A 26,632-nucleotide genomic window follows, 5' to 3' on the forward strand; every position below is an offset into this window, starting at 1 on the left:
ATCTTAGAATGGTTTGGGTTGAAAAGACCTTATGCTCATCTCATTCCACCCCCTGCCATGGACAGAGACACCTTCCAGCACTGGCCCAGGCTGCTCCAAGCCCTGTCCAGCCTGGCCTTGGACACTTCCAGGGACCCAGGAGCAGGCACAGCTGCTCTGGGCACCCTGTGCCAGGGCCTCACCACCTCACAGGGAAGTGCCACTTCCAGTTCCACTGAAGCTGGTTTATGCTCAAGCTAGACCCCCAGCCAAAGTGCTTTTTTCATGTCATAGCTTTAGCAAATGTAGGGAGAGATTCCAGGCAGCTAAAGTAGCTACTTACAGAATTGGATCACAAGAGGACATGTGTTGTTTCTACATCTACATTTAAGATGCCAACTGATGTTATGAACCAGCTCCCTTCTCTGATCTGGATAATAAAGTCCTTCAGGTGTGCCCTGAACCCTTGATGTGTTTTATTTTTCAGATTTTCTGGCTAAGTCTTCCCTGCATGGAAAGTTTATTCCATGTGTGAGAAATGGAACAGGTCCTTAGGGATGCCAAAGAAAGAGGCCTGGATTACACAACCACTATCCTGGTTCAGTCCACAGGCAACAAGACTGAGAGTGACAGAAAATCACCACGATGAGCAGCACCTCCAGTGCATTATTCCTTGGAAGCTGAGGGGTGAGAGGAGGTCAGGCTTGGAATGGCTCAGGAGATATTCCTCCTCAGCCCTAGCACAAATAGTGATGGGCTGAGCTTCCAAAGGCTCACACCACCTCCTGAGAATCCTCAGTCCAACTAAATCCAGCAACACCTGCAAGGATGGGCAGCTTTGGAGCAGTCCAGCTGCAGTTACTGTTGTCAGAGAAATGATGAAAGTACTTTGGAAAACTGTCCATCCTTTCCCTCCTCTGCAGCAGCCTGGCTGTGCATGGCAGCTCCTGGGCTCTTCCAAAGAAAGACAAGAGGTTTGGCTGCTGAAAACTGCTCCTTTCCAGGGCAAGATCACAATCCCGTGCTAATGGAATCTTGCTCAGACAGGAAGGGAAACTTTCCCAGCTTCCCACATCCCCACAAAAGCGGGAGAGTGAAATACACTACACAGAGCATCTTCCTGAACTCAGAAATCTGGGAAAGTTATCACCAAATATGGCCTTCACTGCCCTGTGAGCAAGCAAATCCCTTCTGGAACATGTGCTGTAACTCTTCCAAAGGAAAGAGAGATTTCCCTTCCTCCCTCCCACATCTAAACTTGAAAGAACCGCAGAGGAGATGTACCTGGGGGGAGCTGCATGGTTTTCCCGTATGCTGCAGCAGAGGACATGGCTTGACCCAGGGCCTGGTTGGAGCCCAAAGGCTGCTGAGAGCTGGATTTCCCTGCCACAGCAGTTTTCTGCTTGGATTTGGACTCTTTAGAAGGTTTGGTCCAGACCAGGCTCTCCCCCACCTGCAGGGCAGCTCCCATCTTCTGGGCCATCTCCACCATCTTCTCAAGAAGCAAAAAGAGAAGAGCACTGTAAGCAGGGGTGCTTTAGATAACAATAAAGTCAACAACACCATCAAAAAAAAAACTACAAGAAAATATCTGTGGAGAGCTGGCTACAGCCTGGTGCTTGGGGGAAACATGTCTGCTAATTCAGTCCCTTAATTAAGAGGGAATCTTGTCTTGCTGTGTATTGATTGAAGAACTGGGCTTCAAAGAGCAGAAAGGAAGCGAGCAGCTCTCAGCAGGCGCCCACTCCGCTCGGAAAATCTCATGAGCAGAATTTCTTCCTAATAATTGGACTCAAAGTCAAACCTCCTCCTCATTTGCTGCCAGCCCTGGGGTGGCTCCCAAGCTCAGGCACAAACCTCAGGGTCGAAGTCGGGCACGCTGCTCTCCCTGGTGACGGTGACCTTCCTCTCCATCTCCTGATACTGGCTTAGAGCCCTCTGCTTGTCGCCCTGGTTGTAGAGCAGGACGGCGTAGTTCAGGTTGATGAGGGGGTTGCACCTGCAGCAGACACATGGGATGCATCACATTCCCTGTGGGAACACTTATCCTGGCTGCAGGAATGCTAAGATGTGCCTGAGCAGCAAAGCTGGACACAGCTCCTTGTCTGGCACCGGCACAGAGGCCACAGCCAATGCCCTTGGGGAATGTGGCTGAGACCCCCTTGCCTGATGACAGACCCAGTGCTGGGCTCTGCAAAGGCCCCTGGTGCTGGTGACAACATAAATCCCTTCCCAACTGCCTCCCTCTCTGCAGCACCCCGTTCTGTGCACCTGGGGGCCATCCTGGGACTCCTCTGCTCCCCACTGATGGGGGCTTTGGTCAAACTGAGACAGATGATCTTTCTCTGATTTACCTCAGACTCTCCCAGCATTCCCAGTCTACAGGAGAGCAGCACAACAGAGCCCTGCTCTTGGCTTTTACTTTATTACCTGACACACCACAGAATGTGCTGTTCACATTTCATTTCCTCACTTCTCTCTCCTTCCCCCAGCAAAACCACACACAGTTGCAGGTAGTGCTACAGGTGAACACAGGTACCTGCACACTCCTGCCTCCCTTCCTGAATGAAGATTTCACAAGGTAGAACTGCTCCATACACTCTCATTTTCCCAAGGATCCATCTCCTTCACTGGGCTGCACTAACCCTCTCCATCTGGCCCAGCCAGGAGAGCCAGAGGGGTTGGTGGAGCTCTGCCTGTTCTGTGTGGAGCCCACGGGAGCATCCCTGCACACAGGCCAGGCAGGGATGCTCCGTGGCTTGACAAGAAATGTGAGTGAGGGACTGGTGCCCTCTCCTGGAGCATGGCTGGGATAACTGGAACCGTCCATGACCAAGGCAGAGGGAACAGGCTCTGCAGCAGTGCAGAAGGGGAGGATCCCTGGCCCTGGGCACCCTGCAGGCCCTGGCTCTCCAGTCCTGGTGTCTCTCCATCCCAGTGCAAGGAAAGCAACTCTTAGAACAAATCTCACTGCATTTATAACCATGGCTTCTCCTTTAACTAGGAAACTGCAATGCTGAGCCCACCATGGAATAAGCTCTCCTCCCTCCCTGTCTTTGCCAAAACACTGAGGAGATCAGACAGTCCTGGGAACAGCCAGTTTTAAAATGAATTGAGCTGTTTCACTGCCTTCAGGAGCTGAGAAGCAATTATGACAGTCAGAGAAAAATCAATAGCTGAATACCCATAGAAAGGACAGTTACAAGCCAGAACCAGGAGTGGAACACCTTTTTCTAACAAGTTTTCCAAGATCTTTCCATTCCAGCCCCCAGCGTGGCACCCAGGCCACTACAAAAGCATTCCTGGTGATGGAAACCAACCACCTGCATCCCAAACAGCTCCCAACACACCAGCAAAGGAAACCTGTGGGGACACAGATTCAGACACACCATAACTGGCTAAAATCCACAGTGTGTCAGCTGAGCCAGCCTCACAGTCTGGATGTTCCCCTCAGCAGGCCCTGGCAGCTGGAATTAATTTTTGCTTTGATGAGGGTTTATTTTCCTGGTCAGACCACAGAGCTGGAGCATTGCCCAAGTGCCAAATACTTGGGCAAAGTTGTAGAGCCCATTTAATGCTCCTTCTCTTTGAGCAAAGCACACAGACTCAGGAGTCTGAGCTGCCTTTAAGGTCCTGTCCTGCCTCACTAGGCATGGAAAGCTGATTAGGAATAGAATCATGGAATGGTTTGGGTGGGGAAAGACCTTACAGCCCATCCACTGCCATCCTGTGCCATGGCCAGGGACACTTTCCACTAGCCCAGGTTGCTCCAAGCCCTGTCCAACCTGGCCTTGGACACTGCCAGGGATCCAGGGGCAGCCACAGCTGCTCTGTGCCAGGGCCTGCCCACCCTCACAGGGAAGGATTTATCCCTGGTGTCTCATCTATCACCACCTTGTGGGGCCCCTGCAGATGGAAGAGCCACTCTGCCACCTGCAGACAGACTCTGGGCTCAGGAGTGCTGGTGGGTCTAAGTGTGCAAATATTCACAGTAAACTGGGGAGACAAACAAAACTATTAATAAATATGAGGTAATTTTGATTTAGTGCCTGAAATGATGACATACTCTGAGGTTCGGCTTAACATTTCTGAAACCAAGTGTTCTCATTTTAAGACTTAGACTGCAAACATAGATGTTCTTAATGAAGGAGCTGTCCTTTCACTTGCTTTATACAAACTTCTTGCACGTTCTCCCAGCTAAAATCTTCCCAATTCAGAATAGGCTCTACCCCAGGCATCTCACTGCTCTGCACTGTGCTCAAACTTTGGGTCAAAAAATATGTTTTCTTCTATTAAATCTGTTCCACCATATAAATACTCACTAAAAGGAGGGCTGGCGTCCAAAATCATCACCACTGACTCACTAACCAAACAGCAAAACAAAAAACAGCTCTGGGTTGCTCTGAAATAAAATCCTCTCTCATTTTTCAGAGCTGACTTGAATTAAAAAAAAAAAAAGAAAAAGGTTTTAACACTCACTTGCACAGCTACAAGAATAAAATTTCCCTACTAGAAACCATTTAGGGTTGAGGTACAGTGAGAGGCAAAGGAAACGAGGTGCAGGGAGGCAAAGCAAGACCGAGCAAGTGACAGCTCTGACAAAGACTTACTTATCCAAGGCCACAGCTTGTTCATAGGAACATTTGGCATTCTCGATGTCTTCAAGGTTGGTCAGAGCAACTGTACCAAAGCAAAATGTACACACAGGAGGAGATGTTTCACAAGCAGCTGGTTTTTAGGACAATTCTGAGTGTTGTAAAATAGGTGTCAGCAGGGTTGTCTGGATTAACCCTACTGAATGAAGTGTCTGAGTTGGAAGTGACCTTAAAGCACATCCAATCTCAACCCTGCCATGGACAGAGACACCTTCCACTAGCCCAAGTTGTTTCAAGTCCTGCCCAGCCTGGCCTTGGACACTTCCAGGGACTCAGGGGCAGCCACAGCTTCTCTGGGCACCCTGTGCCAGGGCTTCCCCACCCTCTCAGGGAAGGATCTCCTCCCAGTATCTCATCTAACTCTACGATGTCACTTCCGACATGCTTATCTCATTACATCCCAAAAATACCCAGTGCTGGAAACCCACACTCACTCCTTAGGCAACCCAACCCCAGTCTCACATGTGTCAAGTCTTTTCCAATCCTTAATCTGGATCTGACTGCAGTTTTCCCTTCTAATTCCCCAGAGAGAAGAGATTGGGCAACAGCTCTTTAGTGAAGCCTTTATGCAGTGTTTCTTTACTTCATCCCATCTGTGCTGTGGCATTCCCAGGAGGAAGGAGCTCCCATACCTGCCAGGAGCATGTAAAGCTCTGCCATCTTGGGCTGGAAGTTGATGGCAGCGCTGAGGAAGTGGAAGGCTGAGGCATACTGCTGCATCGTGAGGTGCACCAAGCCCAGGTTGTACAGGATCTTCCAGTCAAAGGGAGCCAGGTAGTTTGCCCTCTTCAGACAGCTGATAGCCTTGAAAAAAAAGGGATAAATGTGCTAGAACAGCCTCCACATGACAGGAAACTTGTGCTTGCATGAAACTGGATGCAGATGGGAGAAAAATGGAAACTGGATACTTACTGCCACGTATTTCTTCTTCCCAAAGAAGCACATGCCAATGTTGTTCCAGAGTGGGGGGCTCTCAGGAACACTGCTGGCTACCACCTTGTACTTGGAGAGGGCAACGTCGAAATCCCCATGGGCCTGCATCATGCTGCCAGCAGCCAGGGTGGCCTGGGGACAAGACAACAGTGACCCACTCACAGATCACTGTGACAACAGCAAGAACACGAGAGGACAAAATGATTAAAGTAAAACTATTCAGTTTAATCAGGAATAACCATTTCACTTCTAAGGACTGCCAAGCCCGACAGTGGGAGCAGACGGGGACTCTGGAATCTCCCACCACAGAACAGAACAAAGGGTGAAGAACAAACCTGAGTCTGCTTCTGCCTGCACCATTTTAATCATAACTGTCTCAGAAATGAGTTTGCCCAAAGCAGCTGTGGCTGCCCATCCCTCAAGTGTCCCAGGCCATGCTGATGGGGCCTGGGGTAGTAGAAGGTGTCCCTTCCCATGGCAGTGGGTGGAACAGGACAGGCTTTAAGGTCCCTTTCAAATCAAACCATTCTGTGAGTCTACGAGTCCATAAGTATTACAACATGACATTGCAAACATGACATTGTTTAGGGTACTTTTTAGGGTGACAGAAGTACTTCTTAGAGTCTGAGGCTCTGAAAAGATCTATGCACGAATAGAATCTTTTTACAACCAAGCACAGACAGGAATAGTTCTGGTGCAAGATAAGTGGGGTGTAAAATGTACTCAAGCAAGACATGCAGCAAAGCTCTCCTAGTTCACACTGACTGGCTGATACTGCAAATTAATGGGAATATGCATGTGGAAGAAAAAAAAGGGAGTACAACATACTGTATTTAAACCACACTAGTTAAGTCCTTTCTAAGACTTCACAGTGACAAGTAAAATTTGTAAGTGTAAAGGTGTTTTCACAACAACTCATGTTTGTCAACCACACATTTCAATGCTCTGCACTGCTAAAAGGGAAAAAAAAAAGGGAGAGAAATGAAGTAACAGCCCTAAAAAGGGAAGCAGCTCCACAATGAGGAACGAAACCTAGATGCCAAGCTCAGCTTTCCAGGCCAGAGCCAAGGAAATGTACACAGCAGCTGGAAGCACAAGGTATCAGCAGATGGGAGAATAATAAAATGCACTATCACTTGGATCACAAGGGACCTGGCACAGTTCTTCTGGGATTTTTAAAATCCACAAGATATTCCTTCTAAAGTAAATTCCACCTGGCTTTGGTGCAACTTCAGATTAAAAACCGAAGGGATCAATTTAACATCCTACATTCTGCCTCCTTCCCTTTCTCTACCTTCACACACATCCAACTCCCTACCCAGGGAAACATCCCAGAAATGTATTTCCCACAAAGCTCTCTGGCCAGGATCCTTTCCAGCCTCTCCAGGCCAAAGATGCAGACTGCAGAGCTCTGACAGTGGAATTTAGCTTTAGGAGGTGTCCCCTCGTGGTTCAGCTGCTTCAATTCCACTCCTCACCATACCTTGTAGTTGCCAGGATCGTAGGTAAGCACATTGCCAAGGTGTTCAAAAGCCTTCTGGTAATCCCCAGTCTGAGAAAAGAAGTACAGAAGAAAGCATCAGAAATTCAGGAATAAGGGGAGTTAAGAAGGAGAATACAGGGTTTGTGGGCCCCAGAATTTCTGGTTCAGTTATACAGTGAGAAAAGTTTTACAGTGCTCCTGTTACACACATGTTCGTGTTGGATAATTCACAGAACAGATTCTAAGTATTTGACTTGGCTGGATTCCCTCTTCTGACCCAACCACAAATGAGCTCTGGGTTTACAGGTCTGTGCTCCTTTCTCTATCCCAGAAAACAGGCTACAAACTGCTACTCTGCACATCCCCAATTCCCTCATCCCAAATTCCTCACTCCCCAGGGCTCTTCTGTTCAGGTGACTTCCCTTCCCTTGTCTTCTCATGGACTGGAGGTGTTAGTGGGCATATATGAGCATGTGAGAGCTTGAAGTCACTTAAATCCTAGAGACTGGAACCAGATAAGCTGTCAGGTCCCTTCCAAGCCATCCTGTGATTCTGTGGCTTCGACTGAATTCACCTAAATCTCATCTCATTCCACCCCTGCTGTGGGCAGGGACACCTTCCACCAGCCCAGGGTGCTCCAAGCCCCACCCAACCTGGACATTTCCAGGGATCCAGGGGCAGCCACAGCCTGTGAGGCCTCACCTCCCTCACATGGAACAATTCCTTCCCAATATCCCATCCATCCCTGCTCCCTGGCAGTGGGAGCCATTCCCTGTGTCCTCTCACTCCAGCCCTTGTCCCCAGTCCCTCTCCAGCTCTCCTGGAGCCCCTTCAGGCCCTGCAAGGGGCTCTGAGCTCTCCCTGGAGCTTCTCCTCTCCAGGTGAGCACCCCCAGCTCTCCCAGCCTGGCTCCAGAGCAGAGGGGCTCCAGCCCTGGGAGCAGCTCTGGGGCCTCCTCCTCCTTTCAGGCACTGCTGCCTATTCTTCTCTGCTTGTTCACTCTTTGGGAAGCCAGCTTCTGGAATAATCCAGCCCTTCCCATCCATTTCACAGACACAAGGATAAGCACACCTTTGTTATTTAAATTGATTCTGATTTTCCTTTGTGGTGCATTAACACTCACAATTTCATGGCTGCTTTTTCAGGATGACTTGCAAGACTCCTACTGCAGAAACAAGGTAATGACTTGTTTTGTTATATGTTTTGTTATACTTGGAGGATAACAGAGTTAGGGCGGTTGCCAAACAGAATTCCTGCTCTGGCTCTGATCCAGGGAATCAGCTTGCTTTTAGCAGCAATGAGAAGATACAGAAAAGCAAGTTCTGTCCTGTTCAATTCAGTTTGTAGAGAAGCATGTGCAAGCAGTGGGAAGGTGGACAGAAATTAACTCTATAAAAAACCCAACATGGTTATATTGCAAATAATTAAGTTTTTGTAACAGTAACAGCATTTAGTACCTGCAGGTACAGTAGGCCCAGGGCTGTGAGGAGGTCTGTGTTTTCTGGAGAAAACCTGGAACACAAAAGCCAAAGGGCTGGGTTTGCTTTTCAGCCCTTCTAGAACAGGTTAAAAATAAAACATGGAATTCTGATGCTACATTGCTGTTGTATCAGTCCAGGAAATGAAACTGTTATTATTAAAAACAAATATTAGAACAACTGCCATCAGGGCGATTTCCTCTGAATAACATCACACCTCAGCTTCCCAAACATCTCCTGGGTATCGGTGGGAAGGCACAAGGCTCTGTGAAATAGATCTGGACACATAATAAGATAATGTGGTTTTGTTAAGCTTCAAAGTGAGTCTGAATCAGTGACCTGGAAATACAAAATGAGATTTTCCATCATCTCTCATAAACCACCCTGTAAATCCATCCATCCTAAGCCTCTTGGGCCACGTAGGCCAGGCAATCCTCAGCGTTTCTGATGGATCCTACACACTCCTCATCAGAATTTTAATTCACCTTTTAAAAAGATTGCCAATAAATAGGATGGAACCCACAACAAAAAAAAGGACAAAGCAGAGAGAGACACAATTTGTGGTCTCACTCACCTCAACAGGAGTCAGTTTTTAATTCCCTGCTACCAACACTTAAAAAAATCTGATCTACACATTCACACTGGCACCTCTAAACTTCAACCAGAACAAAACCACCTGTGCCTGGTGGAATAGAAACATGGAATAACAGACTATCCTGGAGCTGGAAACACCAAGACAAATGAGAAAAAAAACCCAGGAATAAACAGGAATGAAGAAGAAAGGAGGGCAGGGGAGCACCAGGATAAGAATATAAACCTGGTAAGACGCTTAGCAAGGATTATTTACGTAATAAACATTCCAGATTAGTCAAATGTCTGCCCAACCCCACCCATCATCAGGCAGCAGAGAGGGCAGACATGGAAGTAAACACTACACTCATATGCCTGTGGCTCCCAACACACTCCTGATCCTCTTTCTAGTGCTGACCTCCAAGGCAAAGCTACACTTGAAAGCACTGGCAATGCTTGGGAATGCCCTACAACAAGGATAGGTGGCCACTGCAGAGCAGTGATGGGGTGGGAGAAACTCCCTGTGCACCCAGCATGTCTCCCTCAGCCCCAAACTGCTCTGAGGGGAAGCAGCAAGAGACACCCAGCCAGGGATTTTGGATGGACAGTCAGGGTTACACTGTTTTGAGAGATAAACCTTTGGGATGGATGAAGTCAGTTTTGGACCGCTCTGCTCTCAGGCATCTCTGTCCGTTTGTTATTCCACTTTTTTTCTGGCAGCCCTTCCAACAGCTCCCTTCCTCCCTGCCACTCTGTCAGCAGGAGCAGAGACAGCTGAAGTGCTTGGAAGTGCCAGCTTTGCTCAGAGCCCCCGTAATTACCATTAGCTTTTTAATCACGGCCTCAATTCAGATCTGGGACACCAATCAATTTTCTCCTGGCATAGGATGGGGATGGGCAGATGGAAAAAAGGGATGTTTCTTACTCTACAGCTTTCTTATATACTTCAATAGCTTTATCCATCTCCCCCTCCAAGAGGTGAATTTTGCCCAGCATCATGTAGGTCAGATCGTGTCTGTTGAGCTCCAGGGCATTGTTGAGCTGGTCCCGTGCCTAAAAACACAACCACAGAGAATAAAAAAATACTAAATGATTACAGAGCCATCAGCAAAGCAACAGCCCATGAGTAATCCCCAACAGCCAGGGAAGGAGGACAGCCAACAAACACCCCCTGCACCTGGAGAACACAAACCCCAGCCCAGCTAATCCTTGGAACAAGCTCTGCACCAGCAGCCACCTGCTTTTGGGTGCAGTAAAAGGCAACACCTTCAAGCCAAACAAGAGGCAATGACCTCCCAAGAAGGAGATGAGCACGGGCCTGCTCCTGGATTTGAGTTTGTTTGGGCTTGAGGGATGCTCTGGATTTGTTGGGTGAACTGATACTTTGCAGCTTATTCTTCCTTAAAATGCTTATTCCAGCAGTGAGGAAGTGAAAATCTCAGTGGAGGTGTGAGCAGGTCCCAGTCTGGATGGTGTTAGTGCAGACAACAAATCCCAAGTGTCAGCCCACACTCCAGAGGCTGTTTTTTCACAGGGATGCCTTGAACAGGGGGCACAGCTGGGGTTTGCTGCAAGGGCCACAGCACCCCACTAGCAAGAGCAGCAGGGAGGGCCAAACTGGGAACAAAAAGGGTCTCAATGCTGTTTTTTCCCTTAGAGTAGCTGCATCAGACAGCTCAGTGCTCACCACCAGCACTCAAAGGATGGTTAAGTGAGGAACTGGGAATGGCATGCTCAGACCCAGGAACAAAACTGCATTTCAACCTCCAAAACTCCTTTACTAACTCCAGGTGTAGTTCAAAGGAGCTTCAGACACAGGAACGAATCCTTCCCATGGAGGAAAAAAGGACCTGCTGCACCTCCAGCAAACATTCACCTAACTCCCTCTGAATCCTGCCAGAGCCAAGCAGCGGAGGTTTCCTTCAGGAGGTCTCTGCATGAGGTGCAGCAGTCTGAGCTGGGGAAGTGGTTTGGGGTTCTACCATCACCCTTCTCATGCTTCAAGACTGCTGCTCTTACAAAGCCAGCAGTGTTCCTGGGTCTGGCTTTAAAGGACTCAGTCACAGAAGCAGCTCTTATTGGAGCACAGCCCATTTTCTGTCTAGTTTGAGGTTTCTCAAACATCCCTTTAAAATTAGAAATGTTCTCTGAAAAATCTTAGATTTCAGAAAAAGCCTCTGGCCCTGCCACAGGCTGATCTCCCTTTATACAACACACTGACTTACAGCTGACTCAAAGTAATTCAACACACAAATGGAAACAGAGCTCACAAACCTTTTCTCCCAGAAACAAAACACTGAAGCAAAAAACTTTCTTGGTACCTCTTGCTGCAAATGATCCATTTCAAGCTACCAAAGACAGTGAAATTTCTGGGATGCTTTCCACTGACATTACCTTGTTGAAGTGTTTTAGGTACATGTAGCATACACCCAGGTTGTGGCTGATCTCCTGCATGAAAAAAAAAACAACCAAAAAAACAAATCAGCACAAGGTATGAAATAAAATCTGACAACACTGACCTGGAGCAGGAGAGCCCTGTTACTGCCCATACCCTTCTTGCTTTGTTGAGCAAATAAACCTATAAATTCCAGTTATTTCAGGCACCTACAGAACTTAAGTGGGGTTGTACACAGAACATTACAGTCCACTGAGACAAAAACCACAGAAATGACAAATCTCTTTTGAGAGTTCAGTGATGCCCTCTTCAGAGAACAAGGAGCACAGACTGGTTCCTTCATCATGGTCTAAAACTTTCTGCCATCATGGGTGACTCAGTCTGGCTGTACATCACTAGGACATGCAGTGTCCAACCCAGCTGGACAAAACTGGAAGATGTGCCTAATTTTCCAAAACACAACTCGAGCACGATATCCCTCTGGCCTCCTAAGCTATTTTGCAAAGGGTAGGAAGATCCCTTAAGGATCCTAAACACTCTGCTGACACTGTAGGGAGTATCTGTGCCCCTAACTCCTCACCCAGAGTTTAACACACAAGGCACCTTCCCCACCCCAGCACATCCCTGAAAAGCAAGGTCCTCCCAATTCCTTATTTTATTCTGCTGAGCATTTCACTGATTCATCAGCTTAGACAGCCTTGACATTTCATAGAAAACTCTCTTACTTCCCCATTAACCTGTTTTCCTCCACACAGCCTCTCCAGCTGTGCAGAACTGAACCAGTGCTGAACCCAGGTTGCTGTGGATTGTACAATGAGGGAAGAGCACAGCCTGATTCTGCTTCCAGTGCTGAGCCAGGAATGGGGAATAACTAATCAAAATACCCACTGGCATCTGCCTGCTGGGCTGTAAATAGGGTTACAGGCATGCCAAGCACTGGAAATGCAGGTGGAAAAAAGACTTGTGATACAAAAGGTTTCTGAGTTGTCTGGCACAGGGTAATGTGAATAACACCAAAGCTGTCCTTGTATCCTGAATTTTAGATGTACTGAGAAACAAAGGAATGAGCTCACATATTGCAAGCCTACTTAGAAACACTTCTGCAGGCAAAACAGGCACCTGCAGAAGGCTGCAAGGCATGGCCTCACCCACTCTCACACCTTTCCCTTTGCAATGCTCTTTCTCTCGTTTTGTCTTTTTACACAGAAGAGCTAATTTAATTGCTGCTCCTGTATTTTCAGTTATGTTTTGCATTACAAAAGCTTTCCTAATTATTCAAGCAAGTTTTAATAACTGAGGTTTCCAAACTCTCCCCATACTTCCCTTAAAGTACAGATGTGGTTATGTTAAAACTGATCCTTGCCATTGAATCTGTTGCTCAATCAATCCTCTGTGCCCCAAGCCAGGGATTTGCCTCAAGGTGTGGGATTTGGCTCCTGTGATCCAAACCAGGCTCAGATCACAGGCAATGTGAGCTCACCTTGGCTTGGGACAAGTTTGCAGCTATTACAAAGATCTGCAAGTCCCTGAACACTCACCCAGTCCTTCTCGTCGAGTTTTGCTGCTTCATTGTACACTTCAATGGCTGCCTTATGCTTCCCCAGGAGAAACCTGCAAAAGGATTGCAATTCTTATGTCTTCCTTGTTTTCAGACCCTGCTGTGCACCCACTGTCACCTTTGCCAGTGAGAAATGATCCTGTTTGCTGCATCTCCAGAGATCTGCAGGAGAAGTTTACAGTCTCAGCATTGCTCCCTCTCAGGACCAAGGTCATCCATCCTGACACTACTGGGGATGTAAGGAATGAATGCCCAGGCTCTGCAGCCTGCTTTTGTCTCCAAGGAAAGAGACAGGTGCCCTAACACAACACTCAGCAACACAAAAGGGTCTGTAGGGCAAGTCTGCCCAGCTCAGGTCAGCACCTGTAGCTCTGGACTTGAAATCAGTATCACCTTTCTGCCCACAGCCCAAAAAAAAAGAAAACACAGCAACCAGGCAGATAACAGAGGTTCTGCTTAAAGAGCAGCCCACGCTTCTGGAAGCCAAGCCAAGCGTTGATAAGGAGGAAACATGTCTAGAATTAAGCAGCCTAAGAGCAAAACAAAGCATGGAAGGTCTTGGGTGGCACATCCAAGAGAAATAACAAATAAGACACCACTCACAGGGATCGTGCCACCTGCTTGAGGTTGTCAGCGCTTCGAGGGTTCAGAATGGAACATGTCTGGAAAAGTTCAAGAGATTCTTGAATTTTGCCCTCCAAGCGAAATATCAAAGCTGTAAGACAACATACAGCAGGCAAATGAATCCATTCTCAGTAGGAAAAACGTGCCTCTGACAGCAGGGAAAGAAGGGGGAGTACAGATATATCACATCAATACTCCTCTGCTGCCTCCCCCTCTGCAGCACCAGCAGTTTGTGTCTGAGGGCAGAACTCTGAGTGCCTGGAGAAATCCAGGGGTCAGAACAAAAGCTTTAAACCTTGGGCAGTTGCTTGTACAGATGCAGTCTGGATTTCTCCCCTCCCCAGCCTCTCCAGGCTGCAGCATGTCCCTGCCAGTAAATCTCCACTGCTCCCCACCACGGCACTTGGAATTGGAATGCCACATTCTGGGAGACATTTTTTAGGTGCCAGAGGGCAGGGCAGGAAGAGGAATACCAGCTTTAGAGCAAGGAGTGAGAAAATGATCACCTGGGGTGGGTAAGGAACAGAAAACATGCATCTGTAACAAAATCAAACACACTCCAACACACTGAAGGCCAGGAGCCCGTAACCCAAAGATGACAGAGAAATACAGAGAAAACAGGACATTTAATCTACCCATTTCATGTGAAAATCCCAAACTTCAAAACTAAGTGGAGCAAGCAGAGGGAAAAAATGTATTTTTGACATAACAATTCCATGTTTCCCTCACCTATCCCCTGTCTTGTTCTCTGTATCTCAAAGCAGCGGTGACCTGCTTTAGCAAAAAGATTTTCAGACATACCTTGAACATAGACAGCATATTCACAGAGCCCTTGGGACTCCTGGAGCTGCTCTTTGATGACAGCCTGGAAGAACAAAATTGTAAACTCACATCATTTTAACAAAGCTGATTCCAGAGATTGGGTTCCAGTTACAAAAAACACAACCCCACCTCCAACAAGGGCACTGGACCATGACTGGTACAACCACAAAGTGCACAGGACAGAGCTCTGTGCCAGGGACACTGTGGTCCTTTTAGTATTCCTCTGTTCATTCCTATTCTCAAAGATAATTAGATACTACCTGGGGAAAACGCCAGGAGGCATCTCTGAAAGCATCCTCTGCTGATAAGGGTATCTACTCCAGGCCCTTTGTGAAGAAATAAATTGAACTTGAACAACTGCAGCGGAGTCAATGAAAGCCAGAAGAACAAATGAGGAGTGAACAGGGAGAAAAGCCTGATGAAAATGTAAATTCTTGCTGGCTGCATCCATGCAGCTCCCAGTTTGGGGTGGGGTAGCTGCAGCTTGGATATATCCCCCAGTCACACTGGTCCCACCTTTGGGAGGATGAACACCCTGGATAGGAATCAAGAGCATAATTTCTGCTCTGAGACTCCTCTTCTGTCAGAAGTGGAAGAGATACAGAAGGGTAAGAAGAATTTCTGGGTGAGCAGTAATGTGGTGCTCATCTGGCATTTCACATGTGTATGGTCAGTACCAGCATCCCCTGCCTCGAAGAGGAACAGAAGGACCTGAAAACTGAACCTCAAATACAGCACATGGGAGGAAAACTATTATTGGAGAAAGTTATTCTTGAGAAGATATTAACTGAGGAGTTACTATTGAGAAAAAGGAAAGTTCTTATTGACAATCCTCACTCATGAAGAGAGGAAAGAAAAGGAAGAACAGGCCTGAGCTGCTCTTCCCTCACCTGTTCCTGCTAATTTATCAATGTAACTCTTTACAAAGTGCATGACTGTAAAACATTTTACTCAGAAATAAGCAACATCTCCTCAATTCGGATGCTCTGGATTGTTCCATCTACATAAGCCCAGATTCTCAGAGCAAGAGAGGGCAATAGAGAGCTATCTTTTAGAGAAATCTGATTAATTCTATAAACCCTACAAAGTCCCACAGCAAAAGGCCCTCAGCTGAGGAATATGATCTCTAATCCCAGATTTTTTCCCCCCCAGGTTTATTTAAGGTGCTGATGACAGAATTTAGACAACTGGCAGGAGACCAACCAGTCTCTGTCTTGCCAGGGGATGCTGCAGCTGCAGACTTGGGGATGTCTGCCTGGCACTTTGCTTTGAAAGGGTCAAAACCACTTTAATGCCCTCACTCTGGGGAGTTGATGTCAGTAAATAAACAGCTTTTAATGGCCTTTTACTTCATTGAAAACTATGGGAGATTTTAAAACTGTGTTAGAGAGGGAACATTCAAAGCACTGAGCAGGAAAGACCAAAATTAATTAACACAACAGGTCACTTGTTTCTTACTGAGACTAAACTAATGGATTTTAACAATGTCCAAACTGTCCTAGAATCTTCCAGTTTTACTGCAAAAACACTGCTTTGTGAGCTCTGAGGAAAAGGAAAGCTGGCCTGGCAAGCAGAGGAGTATTTATTAGCTGTCTTCTCTCGATTTTCCCCTGCTATTTCCGTGCTTCCATGACTGATAAAGACATGGAGACGTCAGTGTTGCCCTCATATCATCACTTGTTATTTTCTCTGATTTCCTAAGCAGCACATATTTTTTTTTCTGTACTTTGTGATTCCACATCCCATCACAGAAACAATGAACACACAGAATCACACCAAGAAACTCCAATCAGACAACAAAAAAGGGAATCAATTTTCTGTTTTGAGGGTTAGCCCAACTTGTGTTTCTATCTATGCAAACCAAGATCTGAGAGGAAATTACTGTAATACAACTCCCTGGCTCTGTTAATTAAGAACTAAATGAAATTTCTCCAGCCTTCCTGCTTCCTAAGCACTGCCAGGACCTCTCCAGCTGAAGCAAGTCCTGACCAACCTGTTCTGTGCTTCAGAAGCCAAAAAGCCTTTTCAGATCTTTGCTGCACATGCCAGAATCAGAATGGCAACTCTTGTCCCCTCCTCCTGCCCATGGGTGCATCATCTTCTTGTGTTCATTTTATCAGGAAAACACACCATTAAATAATAATTTGCCATTTCCTTAGCCCACTTACCATTATAATCCCAAACAACCAGTTCCAAACTACTTACCAAGCCCAAGACGAATTAGAGTGTGCCATGGATCATATGTAAAATGAAAGAATTTTGCTCAAGAGTAACCAGGATAGTTTTTATTTACACTTGGCAGTAATGCTCCCCTCAACTGATGTGTTTTCATAGCACCTCTGTAGCACCATTGAGAAATTTGCACCGTGGAACTGTGTTATTATCAGGTTGGAAACCCCTATCCATCACTTGGAACAACACAGGTTTGCAGTTCTTTACACTTTTCTCCTCCCAGTGACATCCTGAGTTCACACAGAGCTCCAAAGAGCTGCACCCTCAGATCCCGAAGGCAGCCAAGGATTGGAGAACACTGAAGTCATTTTACTTGTGTTTTTTCTTGGTTCCCTTATTCCAAAAGAAGCCAGGAAAAAGGTGGTTTGGAAACCGTCAAGAAAACTGTTTTTTATGACATCGGTAAAATAATTCCCACGTTCTGGAGGCAGCTCTTACCTTACACTCCTCGTAGTCTCTGCGGACGTAGAGCAGATAAATTAACCAGTTCCTCCTCTCTAGGACTGGCAGCTCCGGTGCTGTACATAGAAAATATTCACAGAACACAAGGAATCAGACTGAGCAGCAGAGAATCTAGAAGAGATATTCCCAACCACCTCAACTGCCTGCACAAGGCAAGTAATTCAAGAACTGCAACTGCAATTAATGTTTTGACTTGAAGTCTGGAGTGTGGACTTCTAATCAGGGTCTGGTTTAATTCTACTTCTCAAACTGGTGGATAAAACACCTTGTTCAGGATAGATACTAAATAAAAGCTCTAAGCAGAAAACTGCCACCTGGTCTACTGGAAGGCATTCCTGCCCATGGCAGGGAGTTGGAACAAGATGGGTTTTAAGGTCCCTTACAATTCAAACCAGTCTGGGATTCTAAAAGACTTGAGACATCGGCTCCTCCTGGAGCAGATCCTGGAGTAAACAGCTCCACACACACATTTTAATTCAACACCAACACTGCTTGGAGGAATTGGATCTTTTCAAATACACAAGAAGCAGCTTGGAGGAAATGAGTTAGATTCACATTTTGAATCTAGGGAAAAAGAATGGAAGGTTTTTAAGATAATCTTCTGGGACCGAATGAGCAGGAAACGGGCGATACGCACAGAAGGAGATTGGAGAGATGGGGTCTGAGTAGGTGTGAATAATTTAAAGAGGTCAAACTTACTTCTTTGAAACTGTGAAGGGACTATGAAACATCACAGGTCTGAGAGACTGCAAAGCTACTGCAGAAAAACATTTGATGCAGTGGAGGAGGAAGCCTTGTGCTCCAGCATTTCAATGGTGCGGAGCTTGCGGCAGTAATTATGGCAAATCACGGATGGCTGTTGCTTAGCGATATCCACTTCGGGTTTACAAGTTGAACACACTGCTGTGCATTTCATTAAGGCTGGGAATGTATTGCCTAGGACTGGAGTCTCCATTCCGAGGGGTAACCATAGCAACTGGCCCAAAAGCTCCATGTTTGTGAGTCAGTAGTGTGACACGAGCGCAGAGGCAAAGCCAGGCGAGGGCTGGGGCAGAGCTGGGGGACACGGCACAGGGACACCTTCCTTCTCCATGCAGCCCTTTGGAGCACAGCACAGAGCCCAGCCAGCCCTGCACACCTGGCTCAGCTCCAGCAGCACAGAGCACAGGGGGTGACTGGGGAGCCCCTGGGCCACTCTGCCATCAGAGGCGAGGAAGAAGAAGCTCTGCAGGGGAAGGGCTGGATCACGGGAGGCAGGTGCCAAGTGTAATCATATTTTGGAATGGCTGAGCTTTAATCACCTCTGAAGCACACCAGGCTCTCCCCCAGAACCCACATCAAGTCCAGTTTCACTGTGAATTCTTAAATCCAACATCCTTCAGCTGTTGAACTTAGAAAACATTTCACAAAGCCATTCTTGTTTTCTTGGTTTTTCTTTCTTAAACTCCAGAATATCCACCTAGATTTATATTAGAGCTGAGAATTAAATGTGCACACTAGCAATTTAAGGTCAAACACCTTCTAAAGAAGGTTCAACTACCCTAAAACAAATAGAAAGCTCGAAGTCCAAACAAAAAAGTAATCCAAACACACAAAAGAATAATCCAAAACAAAGAAGTAATCCAAACAAAAGAGTAATGCAAACAGGCTAAGCTTACAGAAATGCAGATCAGGGATCCAAATGTTCCCGAATTCTGCTCTGCTGTGGAGTATCTGGATCTTTGTAAGTAAGGCATTTTAATAAGCGTGTTCCCAGATCAGATTAATTGATTTCTGATGGCTTTATGCTTCCTATTTGTCCTTCTTAGAGTAAAGGATAAAGGGAAGAGTCAAGAGGCTGCCTAAATAGCCACAAATGGATTTAAACCTCACTATTCCACATGTGAAGCCCATTCACGGGCTACCTAATTCATTGACACTCTGTAATCACTTCCCTGTGCAGGTTATTACCAGTGCCAGGGTGTGACAGAAACACAGCTCTTAGGGATGCTGGAAATGCTCTCCCCCATCCCTGGAAGAGTCCAAGGCCAGGCTGGAAAGGGCTTGGAGCACCCTGTTCCAGTGGAAGGTGTCCCTGTCTGTGGCAGGCAGTAGAACTGGATGGGCTTTGAGCTTCCTTCCAACCCAAACCAGTCTGGGATTCTATAAAAGCAGCTGGATTTGTGTGCCCTTCCTGCCTGGCATCTCCTGGTGCCACTATCTGATATAAAACACCAAACCTGACATACCTGGGCAATTCCCACCTTCTTTTGTAAGTATGGATTTAAGGACAGACACTGCAAACTCTGTGTGCCCGTCAACATTCCACAAACAGTCAGAACTGAAATATCCTTCACCATTTTGTGCCTATTAAAACAGCCTCAAATTAGAAAATCCTGCAGCTGTCTGACACAGGGAATAACCAAAAGATCTCCAGACACACCCCACCAGGTCTCCAACCATCTGTTCATGCCTTACTGTGAGGGTAAAAAGAAAAAGTACCATTAAAGGTAAAATATACACCAATGTTGTGGTTTAAGTTAAGACACCAGTACACCAGAGAGGGGATGGAGGATTGGTTGTTTAATTCCTGAAGGAAAAAGCTTTTTCACACTTAGGAGACAAGAAGGATGTTATACTCCACTCCCACACCATGGAAACACCTGCTGGGAACAGGGATGGGAAGGAAGAAACGCTGAACATCAGACCGAGGGCTGAGCAGAGCATCAGGCTGAAAAGGGAAAGGGGAAAAACCCAAGGAGTTGCCTAAAAGTGATGGGCTGGAGAGAAAATGGAGAAATCAAAAGCCACCGTGAGCCCCAGGAGTGAGCATGGTTCACATCTGCAGATAAACCAGCTCTGATAACACTGAGCTAAGGTAACTCTGACTGGGAAAACACAGGGAGGGAGATTTTATGCTCCTAAAAGTCATTTGGAAATAGCAATAAGGCTGACTGAGGAGATATGAATCACTTTTTTTTTCTTCTTTCTCCCTAAGACCAGCAAATTGAAAGCAGGCAAACAATTCTGACAGTTTTCAAAATCTATGTCTAAATTCGTAACTAAATTTGACACAGGAAAATATCTGATCCCCCCCAAAAATCGCTGTGGGAAGTAAAGGATTATTACCAGGCTCTATGCTCTATTCAGATGCAGAAAGAATTAATGGAAATTATTTATACACCTCTCCAGAGCCACAACCATCTTAATGTGCATTTCTGCTTTCCCACAAAGCAGTGGATATCTGCTCCTGGTGCATTTATCTCCCTCAGGTTTGCTCCCCCAGCCTGCTGATAACGGGTCACTACATTCTCCTGAAGAAAATGGAAATAACAAATGCCTGGTTATTTGGGTCTCTAGCTCCAGAGAAAGGGAATAAAACACCTTCTTCAATACATGGACCTTCAGGAGTTTCTCCTATGTGACTGCTGTATGAAGACACTTTGTCACCTCCAACAATAATTCAGGCACTGCACAGGCACAGTGGAAAAGTGTAGTTTAGATCCTTCTAGCAGTGAAGAAACAAAAAGCCATTATTTGCTGTAAATCAATCTGCCCAAGGGCCAGTCCAGGAAAACACAATCATCAAAAAACTTGGTATCTACATCAAAAAGAGTTTATAACTTGCATAATTGTCTTTTGGCCTCTCTTTTGTGGGACTGCAAAAATCCTGTGCTAGGGAGTCAGGCACCAAATATATGATTAAATGCCTTTGAAGTGTGTTTTGATTGAATTCGAAAGAGAATCCATCTGATCCCCTCGCTGGCCAGTGATTGATTGCACAAGCCACTTCCAGCAATGTGATTTTTCTTTCTGACAATGCTCCCTTAAGGAAGCCACTGGAGCAGAAACCCTGACAGAGTCAGAGTACGATCATCAGGTTTGTATCTGTGCTGCTCTATCATCACTCTTCCCTTTATTCATCCTCTTATACATTTTCTCAAAGGACTGAAAAAAATAATAGTGGGTTATTCCCTTTTGTGTAAACCTCCCTAGGAAATTATTTTGTGCTTGCATCTTCATATTGGGTAATTATAGCTTAGGGATGAACTATCAAACAGTGGAGTTTAGATTTAATAAAAGGGCTTCAAATTGCTGTAAAAAGAAGAGGGGGGAAAAAAGCCCCAGAAGCTCTTATAAGATTTTGTGGGGGAAATGATTGCTAAAGCACCAGCAGTAAGAAGTGGCTCAAAAACACGTTTTAGTCATCTCAGAGGGTAAAAAACAGCTCAGAGCCCAGCCCTCCTTCCAGTCCAGATTACTGGAAAGGGTCCAAGTTCATCCCTTCCAACTCTGAACACAACCTGCAGCAACCTGAGCAAGAGCAGCAAAGGGGCAAAAGACTCAAGAAGACACAAAGAAGAACTTGCTATTGCCCAAAATTCCCAAAAACCTAAAACACACATAACATATAGCACAAGGAAAGGACAGAAAAGCTTTGCAAAGGCAGTTAAATACAAGTATTTTTAATTTTTTTATTCTTCAGTAGCTTCATGAGCCACAGTCTGGATCCATTGTGGTGGGTACCACACATGTGGGAAAGGTTTTCCAAAAGGATTCAGCTGTCCCTTTCCAAACTCTAATTCAAAATTTCGTATTGCGAAACAGCATCATCCAAGAAGCCGAGAGATATTTTCAAAACTAGCAAACACTCAGGCAGTGCCTCAGTTCTCTACTGTGACATTTTGATATTGAGGCAGCAGAAGCAGGAAAGAATTTCATAAAGTGAACCTTAGAATCACAGGATGGTTTGAGTTAGAAGGGACCTTAAAGATAATTAAGTCCCACCCCTCTGCCATGGGGAAGGACACCTTACACTGTCCCAGGATGCTCCAAACCCCATTCAATCTGGCCTTGGACACTGCCAGGGATGGAGCAGGGATGGGGCAGGCCCTGTGCCAGGACCTCACCTCCCTCACAGCCAGGAACTTCTTGCCAATATCCCATCCAACCCTGTCCTCTGGCAGTTTAAAACCACTGCACCTTGCTCTGAAGAAACCAAAGCAGGAGGCTGGGCTGTGGCAAAGCCAGAGAGATGCAGGTTATCAGCTCCCACCATCAGGCAAAGCTCCCTCGGACACACAGCAGCAGGACTGGATGGGTTTGGAGATTCAATCCCCATTTCCACATGATTCCAGTCATGGAAATCAGCAAACTCCAATGGCATAAAGACAACGCACCTGTCGCTGCAGGAGAGACAGCCCATGGAATTCTGGGCAGAGCGCTGCCCGGCCCATCCCGCTCTCCCAGCCCGGGCTGCTGTGGATGTGTGCTGGCATTACTGCCAGGATTGCCATTATTTCCACTCCCGGTGCTTGGGGAAGGCTCAGGCATAGCTGTGGTTACAGCCCAAACGCAGCTCTGTGCTCTCCTGTTAAATAAACATGGAGAGGGAGGATGAGCCCATCTGTGCCTGTCTCCTTTTTGCCTTCAGCTTCACAAGCTGCCAACACCAGGAATTCCACTACCGTTTGTAAATCCAGTGTCAGAGAGGGAATGAGCATCTTCTGGGCAAAAATAACATTAAAATAATAGTGCACACACTCAAACAGATTCTACAGAACAACACAGCCCTGCAGGGAATTGGATTTTCCAAAACAAGGTATGATAATGGATAGAATGCATTTGTAAGCTCTAATATCAATCTTCTTATCAGGATTTAAAACTAACACGCTGCCTTGGTGTGAGAGGAGCATCCTACAAATTTCTAGCAGAGCCAAATTTAACAAGAAATCCTCTTCCTTCCTCAGACTTTTACTGAGACGGTGGCAGTATAAATACATTAGAGCTTTGAAAGAAAACTAGCACAGGAACATTGCTCTTCCTACGCCCAGATCCATCCTTGGAGTTTGAAAATGGAGCTGTTAATGTATTCAAAACTCAGTAATAATGAAAAATAACCCCAAAACCCAGCACTCGGAAGAGGCTCTACGAGCTGTATTTCACTCACCGTGTGTGAGTGAATATATGTGAGAATAGAGGTGTTTGCATGCACAAATCCCTCTAAAACGGATATAAACAACAACAAAAAAAGGACCAGCTTTACACTGCAGCCGTTCTCCGTTTAATCCCTTTTCCTTCTGTTTTCCCATTTGCAAATTGCTGCTGGAACACCTTTAAATCAAGCCCTAAAGCCGTGTGCTTGCTCGTTATTTACAGTCAGCTGGGGTTAATAAAACTCATCACACACAGCCCGGCGCTGGCGAGGAGCCCTAACTCATCCCCAGAGCTGCCTCCTGCGGTTTAATAGCTCCACGAGGTGCAGGGAAAGCTGGAAAGAGGCTGGAAAACAGCGGTTTAAACAACAAAAAAGCGCAACATTTCTGACTCTCCACCTCCCCCTGCAGGAAAATTAGCCAAGGATAGATGAAAGACTTCAAAATTGTATCTTAAATCTGATTTATACCCTAGAGCATGGGGAAAAAAGGACATTTTCTCTTGCTACTTTGCAGTGCATAAATCTCACTGAGTTGCTTGCTTGGATTTGTGGGTTTTTTCTGATTCATGACATTTATGGTTCTGAGTTACTCCAAAGAAAGATGGTTTCATTTATGAAATAAATACACTGATCATTCAATTAATTTGCCATATAAACAGAATTAATTTATGCAATTATTTGTCTTTTTTGTACTACGTGCTGCTCAAGTTGAACCTCAAGGTGAAGTGGAATGATCTGTAAATAAACACACACTTGTCATCCCCCTGGACCTTCCAGTGACAGTGAGGTTCCCAGGGGCAGAAACCAGTTTGTTCACTGCAAAATCTCTGTTAGCAGTAGGAGGCTGGTGAGACACCACTGTGCAGTCCTGAATCCATCTGGAGGGGGATGAGATTTACACACCTTGACATGACCCTGATCATTACTCCATACAAAGTTTAATTCAGGCCTGATAATGCTCAGTTCAAGTCTAAAATTTGATTCAAACAAATAACACTGGAGAGAAATTTAGTCACAAATATCTTTAAAAAGAAATTTGAAAAAGTATGGTCTTCGTGAAAAATGAGAACTGGAAGGAAGTCTGTTTGCTCTGCATGAGCCAATTTTGACCATCAGCACTGACTGCTGAGCAGAGATGTACTCAGAACACAGGAAAACAAAAAAATAGGGAAAAGCCCCGAAAAGCAGGCTACTTTATGTGTTGGTTTTAGGCCCCTGAGGATGCAGACAGAACACTTGGAGACACTCAAGGATCCAAGCCCTGGCACAACATCCCAACTCTTCTCTGTTTAAAGCACGTCCTGCTCGATGCCTTGTGCTCCTGTGGGCACGGTGGGCTTGGAGCTCGCTCAGTGTTTGCCGGTGCTGTTCCAGCTTTGGGAAGCACAGCACACCACTGCAAAGGCAAGGCAATGAAATGCCTTAGGAACAGCAGAGGTGCTCTGAGATACTCACTGCTGCCTCCTCACCGTCTCCTCCCACAGCAACACTGCCATGGGAAATATTTCCCTCGCAAAGTGGCTGCAGGCATTCCCAAAATAACCGGCTTCTCATTAATTCCAGCATCAGGAGCAAAGTAGTTTGGGGATTTCCAATCTAATCTTTCCTTTGGCTTTAAATCCTGTGCTTAGTCTTTTTCTGTCTACAGCATGAGGTATTTTACATGGAAATTGAAACTAAAATTGTTATAAGGTGTTTTTAAGAAAAGCTTTTCCCTTTAGAAAGGAAAATAAAATTCCAGCATGGAGAGGACCACAATCCAGCCACGTCAGTCTTTGAAACTTCCCGCTCCGTAAGGAATAGCACCAAGAACCTGTTCCATCCACTGCCAAAGAATGTTACATTGAAGGAATATTATAAGAACATCGATATATATACACAAAAAATTAGAGAAGCTGGTCTTGCAAACATTTCAATACTCCCTACTGCAAGACCCTATAGTTTGAGTTCTTCCAGCCCCGTTGCCTCAGAAGTTTTCCAGGTGGGAAATCCCAGTATATCCCAGGATGAACATTTTCCTGCACACCTTCATTCTTCCCTACTGCCCAAATGTGTTAATGATATAGTCTTTAATTACACAGTCACAGAAGCACACCCTGCCTCATTCTAATTAGAAGTATAAAAATGAATCACAGTCAGGCAGGGAATGAAATTGTTGAGAATTATGAATAAACCAGTGACTAAATCCCAGGACTTGCAGCATGTATAATGCAGCTGGAAGCGTCAGCAGTGAAGGGGACAGGCCCTGCAAGGAGTGAATGAAGATATTTTTTATTCAAGAAGCCCTTAGTGAGCAGCTCCTTGCTCAATGTCTCATCATTCCCGTGCCACAGATGCTGCTGGAGAGCTGAGCTAAATGCAACAGGTGATGATGTCACTAAAGACTCAGATGTCCAAATTCCAGCTGCACACACATTGGGAATTCTGACTCTTGAGTGAGCTGCACCTCCTGATGAAAATGAAGATATGGGTGACTTGCCTTGGGCTGTCTCCAAGGTAAAGGAGAGGAACACGCATTCTTAGGAAGGGATTCATCCCAGCACAGGTGGCTGGGAGAGGCCAGGGAATGGCACAGATGCCCTTTCCACTGACTAAACATGGAGCACGGGTGATCTGCTGAGACTTGCTCTGCACCAGAGATATCTCAGTGCAGAGAGATGAATCCCACCCTTCCTAAATTTGTCACTTACTATTTTTACAGAATTATTTTTAAATTCCCACCAGGAGATGCCATTTTATCTGTACGCAGCATGCCAACAAACCGCTAAGCTGAAGCTTTTAAAGCTGAAGGCATTAAAATCAGAAGAAACTTGCCTGGCACCAAGGACTTTCAAAGAAGCTTCAAAAAAATGAATTTACCTGTTTTAAAAGCTGGCACTAAAATGTTACCTGTCGTAACATTTGCCTGCAAAGGACTCCCTGCTCCCGTCAGCACAGATATTAATGTACACACACAAGAGGGCAGAGCTGTGCTAGCACATTCCAATTTAAATATTACCAGCTCTTTGCAGTGCAGGGATTACTGGGCTGTTATTTCGGGGAGAAGAGGATGAAGTGAAGGATATTATAGAATTTAATTACCCAGAAATGATAATCCATTTTTTAATCTCACTACTCAAAACTAGCAGCTGCATCAGATCCTGAGCATCACACACAGCACTCTCTGCTCCCCACTTATCGGCAAGATGGAAATACCCAAGTCTCTTACATAAAACAATGATGTAATTACCAACTAATCTAGCTTATTTAAGAACCAATTTCTTCCCACAAGGTTGGGGGTTCAAATGGACTAAAAGATCTTGGCTTGCACGTGGCCAAATGGAAGCGAATGGGTATGGACAGATAAGGGCTGGATTGGCTCCCTCCGACCACGACATTCCCACTAAGGCCTTTTCTTTCTGACACACTTAGAAGTATTAATTAATTTAACTCAAGGGGGTTGTTTTTATCTGGATTTCTCAGGCAGCTTCACTCTTACAAGTTCAAAGGCAGCTTTGAAGCCAGCTCAAAGAATGGATTTATAT

The 26,632-nt window shown here is 45.8% G+C and overlaps 1 protein-coding gene across 9 annotated transcripts in view; it reads right to left on the minus strand.

Annotated features, from left to right (window-relative positions):
• The window catches only part of BBS4 (Bardet-Biedl syndrome 4), a 34,530-nt gene that overhangs the window by 1,684 nt on the left and 6,214 nt on the right, over positions 1-26,632 (minus strand). For 3 of the 9 annotated variants that reach the window (XM_086848463.1, XM_086848466.1, XM_086848467.1), the window contains 13 exons: positions 17,168-17,247; positions 14,477-14,540; positions 13,655-13,713; positions 13,032-13,104; positions 11,493-11,546; positions 10,024-10,151; positions 8,508-8,562; positions 7,051-7,119; positions 5,547-5,699; positions 5,267-5,438; positions 4,590-4,659; positions 1,837-1,978; positions 1,264-1,471 (listed from right to left, as the gene is read on the minus strand). In XM_086848463.1, the coding sequence (XP_086704589.1) occupies positions 1,264-1,471; positions 1,837-1,978; positions 4,590-4,659; positions 5,267-5,438; positions 5,547-5,699; positions 7,051-7,119; positions 8,508-8,562; positions 10,024-10,151; positions 11,493-11,546; positions 13,032-13,104; positions 13,655-13,713; positions 14,477-14,494 (1,201 nt within the window). In that variant the 5' untranslated portion in view covers positions 14,495-14,540; positions 17,168-17,247. Of the gene's footprint in view, positions 1-1,263; positions 1,472-1,836; positions 1,979-4,589; positions 4,660-5,266; positions 5,439-5,546; positions 5,700-7,050; positions 7,120-8,507; positions 8,563-10,023; positions 10,152-11,492; positions 11,547-13,031; positions 13,105-13,654; positions 13,767-14,476; positions 14,541-17,167; positions 17,248-17,890; positions 18,121-22,350; positions 22,542-23,120; positions 23,357-26,632 lie in introns of those variants that run through there. The other 6 variants (XM_023934290.2, XM_086848462.1, XM_086848461.1 and 3 more) reach the window with 5 other exon arrangements.

Source organism: Cyanistes caeruleus, chromosome 13, assembly GCF_971803275.1.
Source record: "Cyanistes caeruleus chromosome 13, bCyaCae1.hap1.1, whole genome shotgun sequence".
NCBI lineage: Eukaryota > Metazoa > Chordata > Aves > Passeriformes > Paridae > Cyanistes > Cyanistes caeruleus.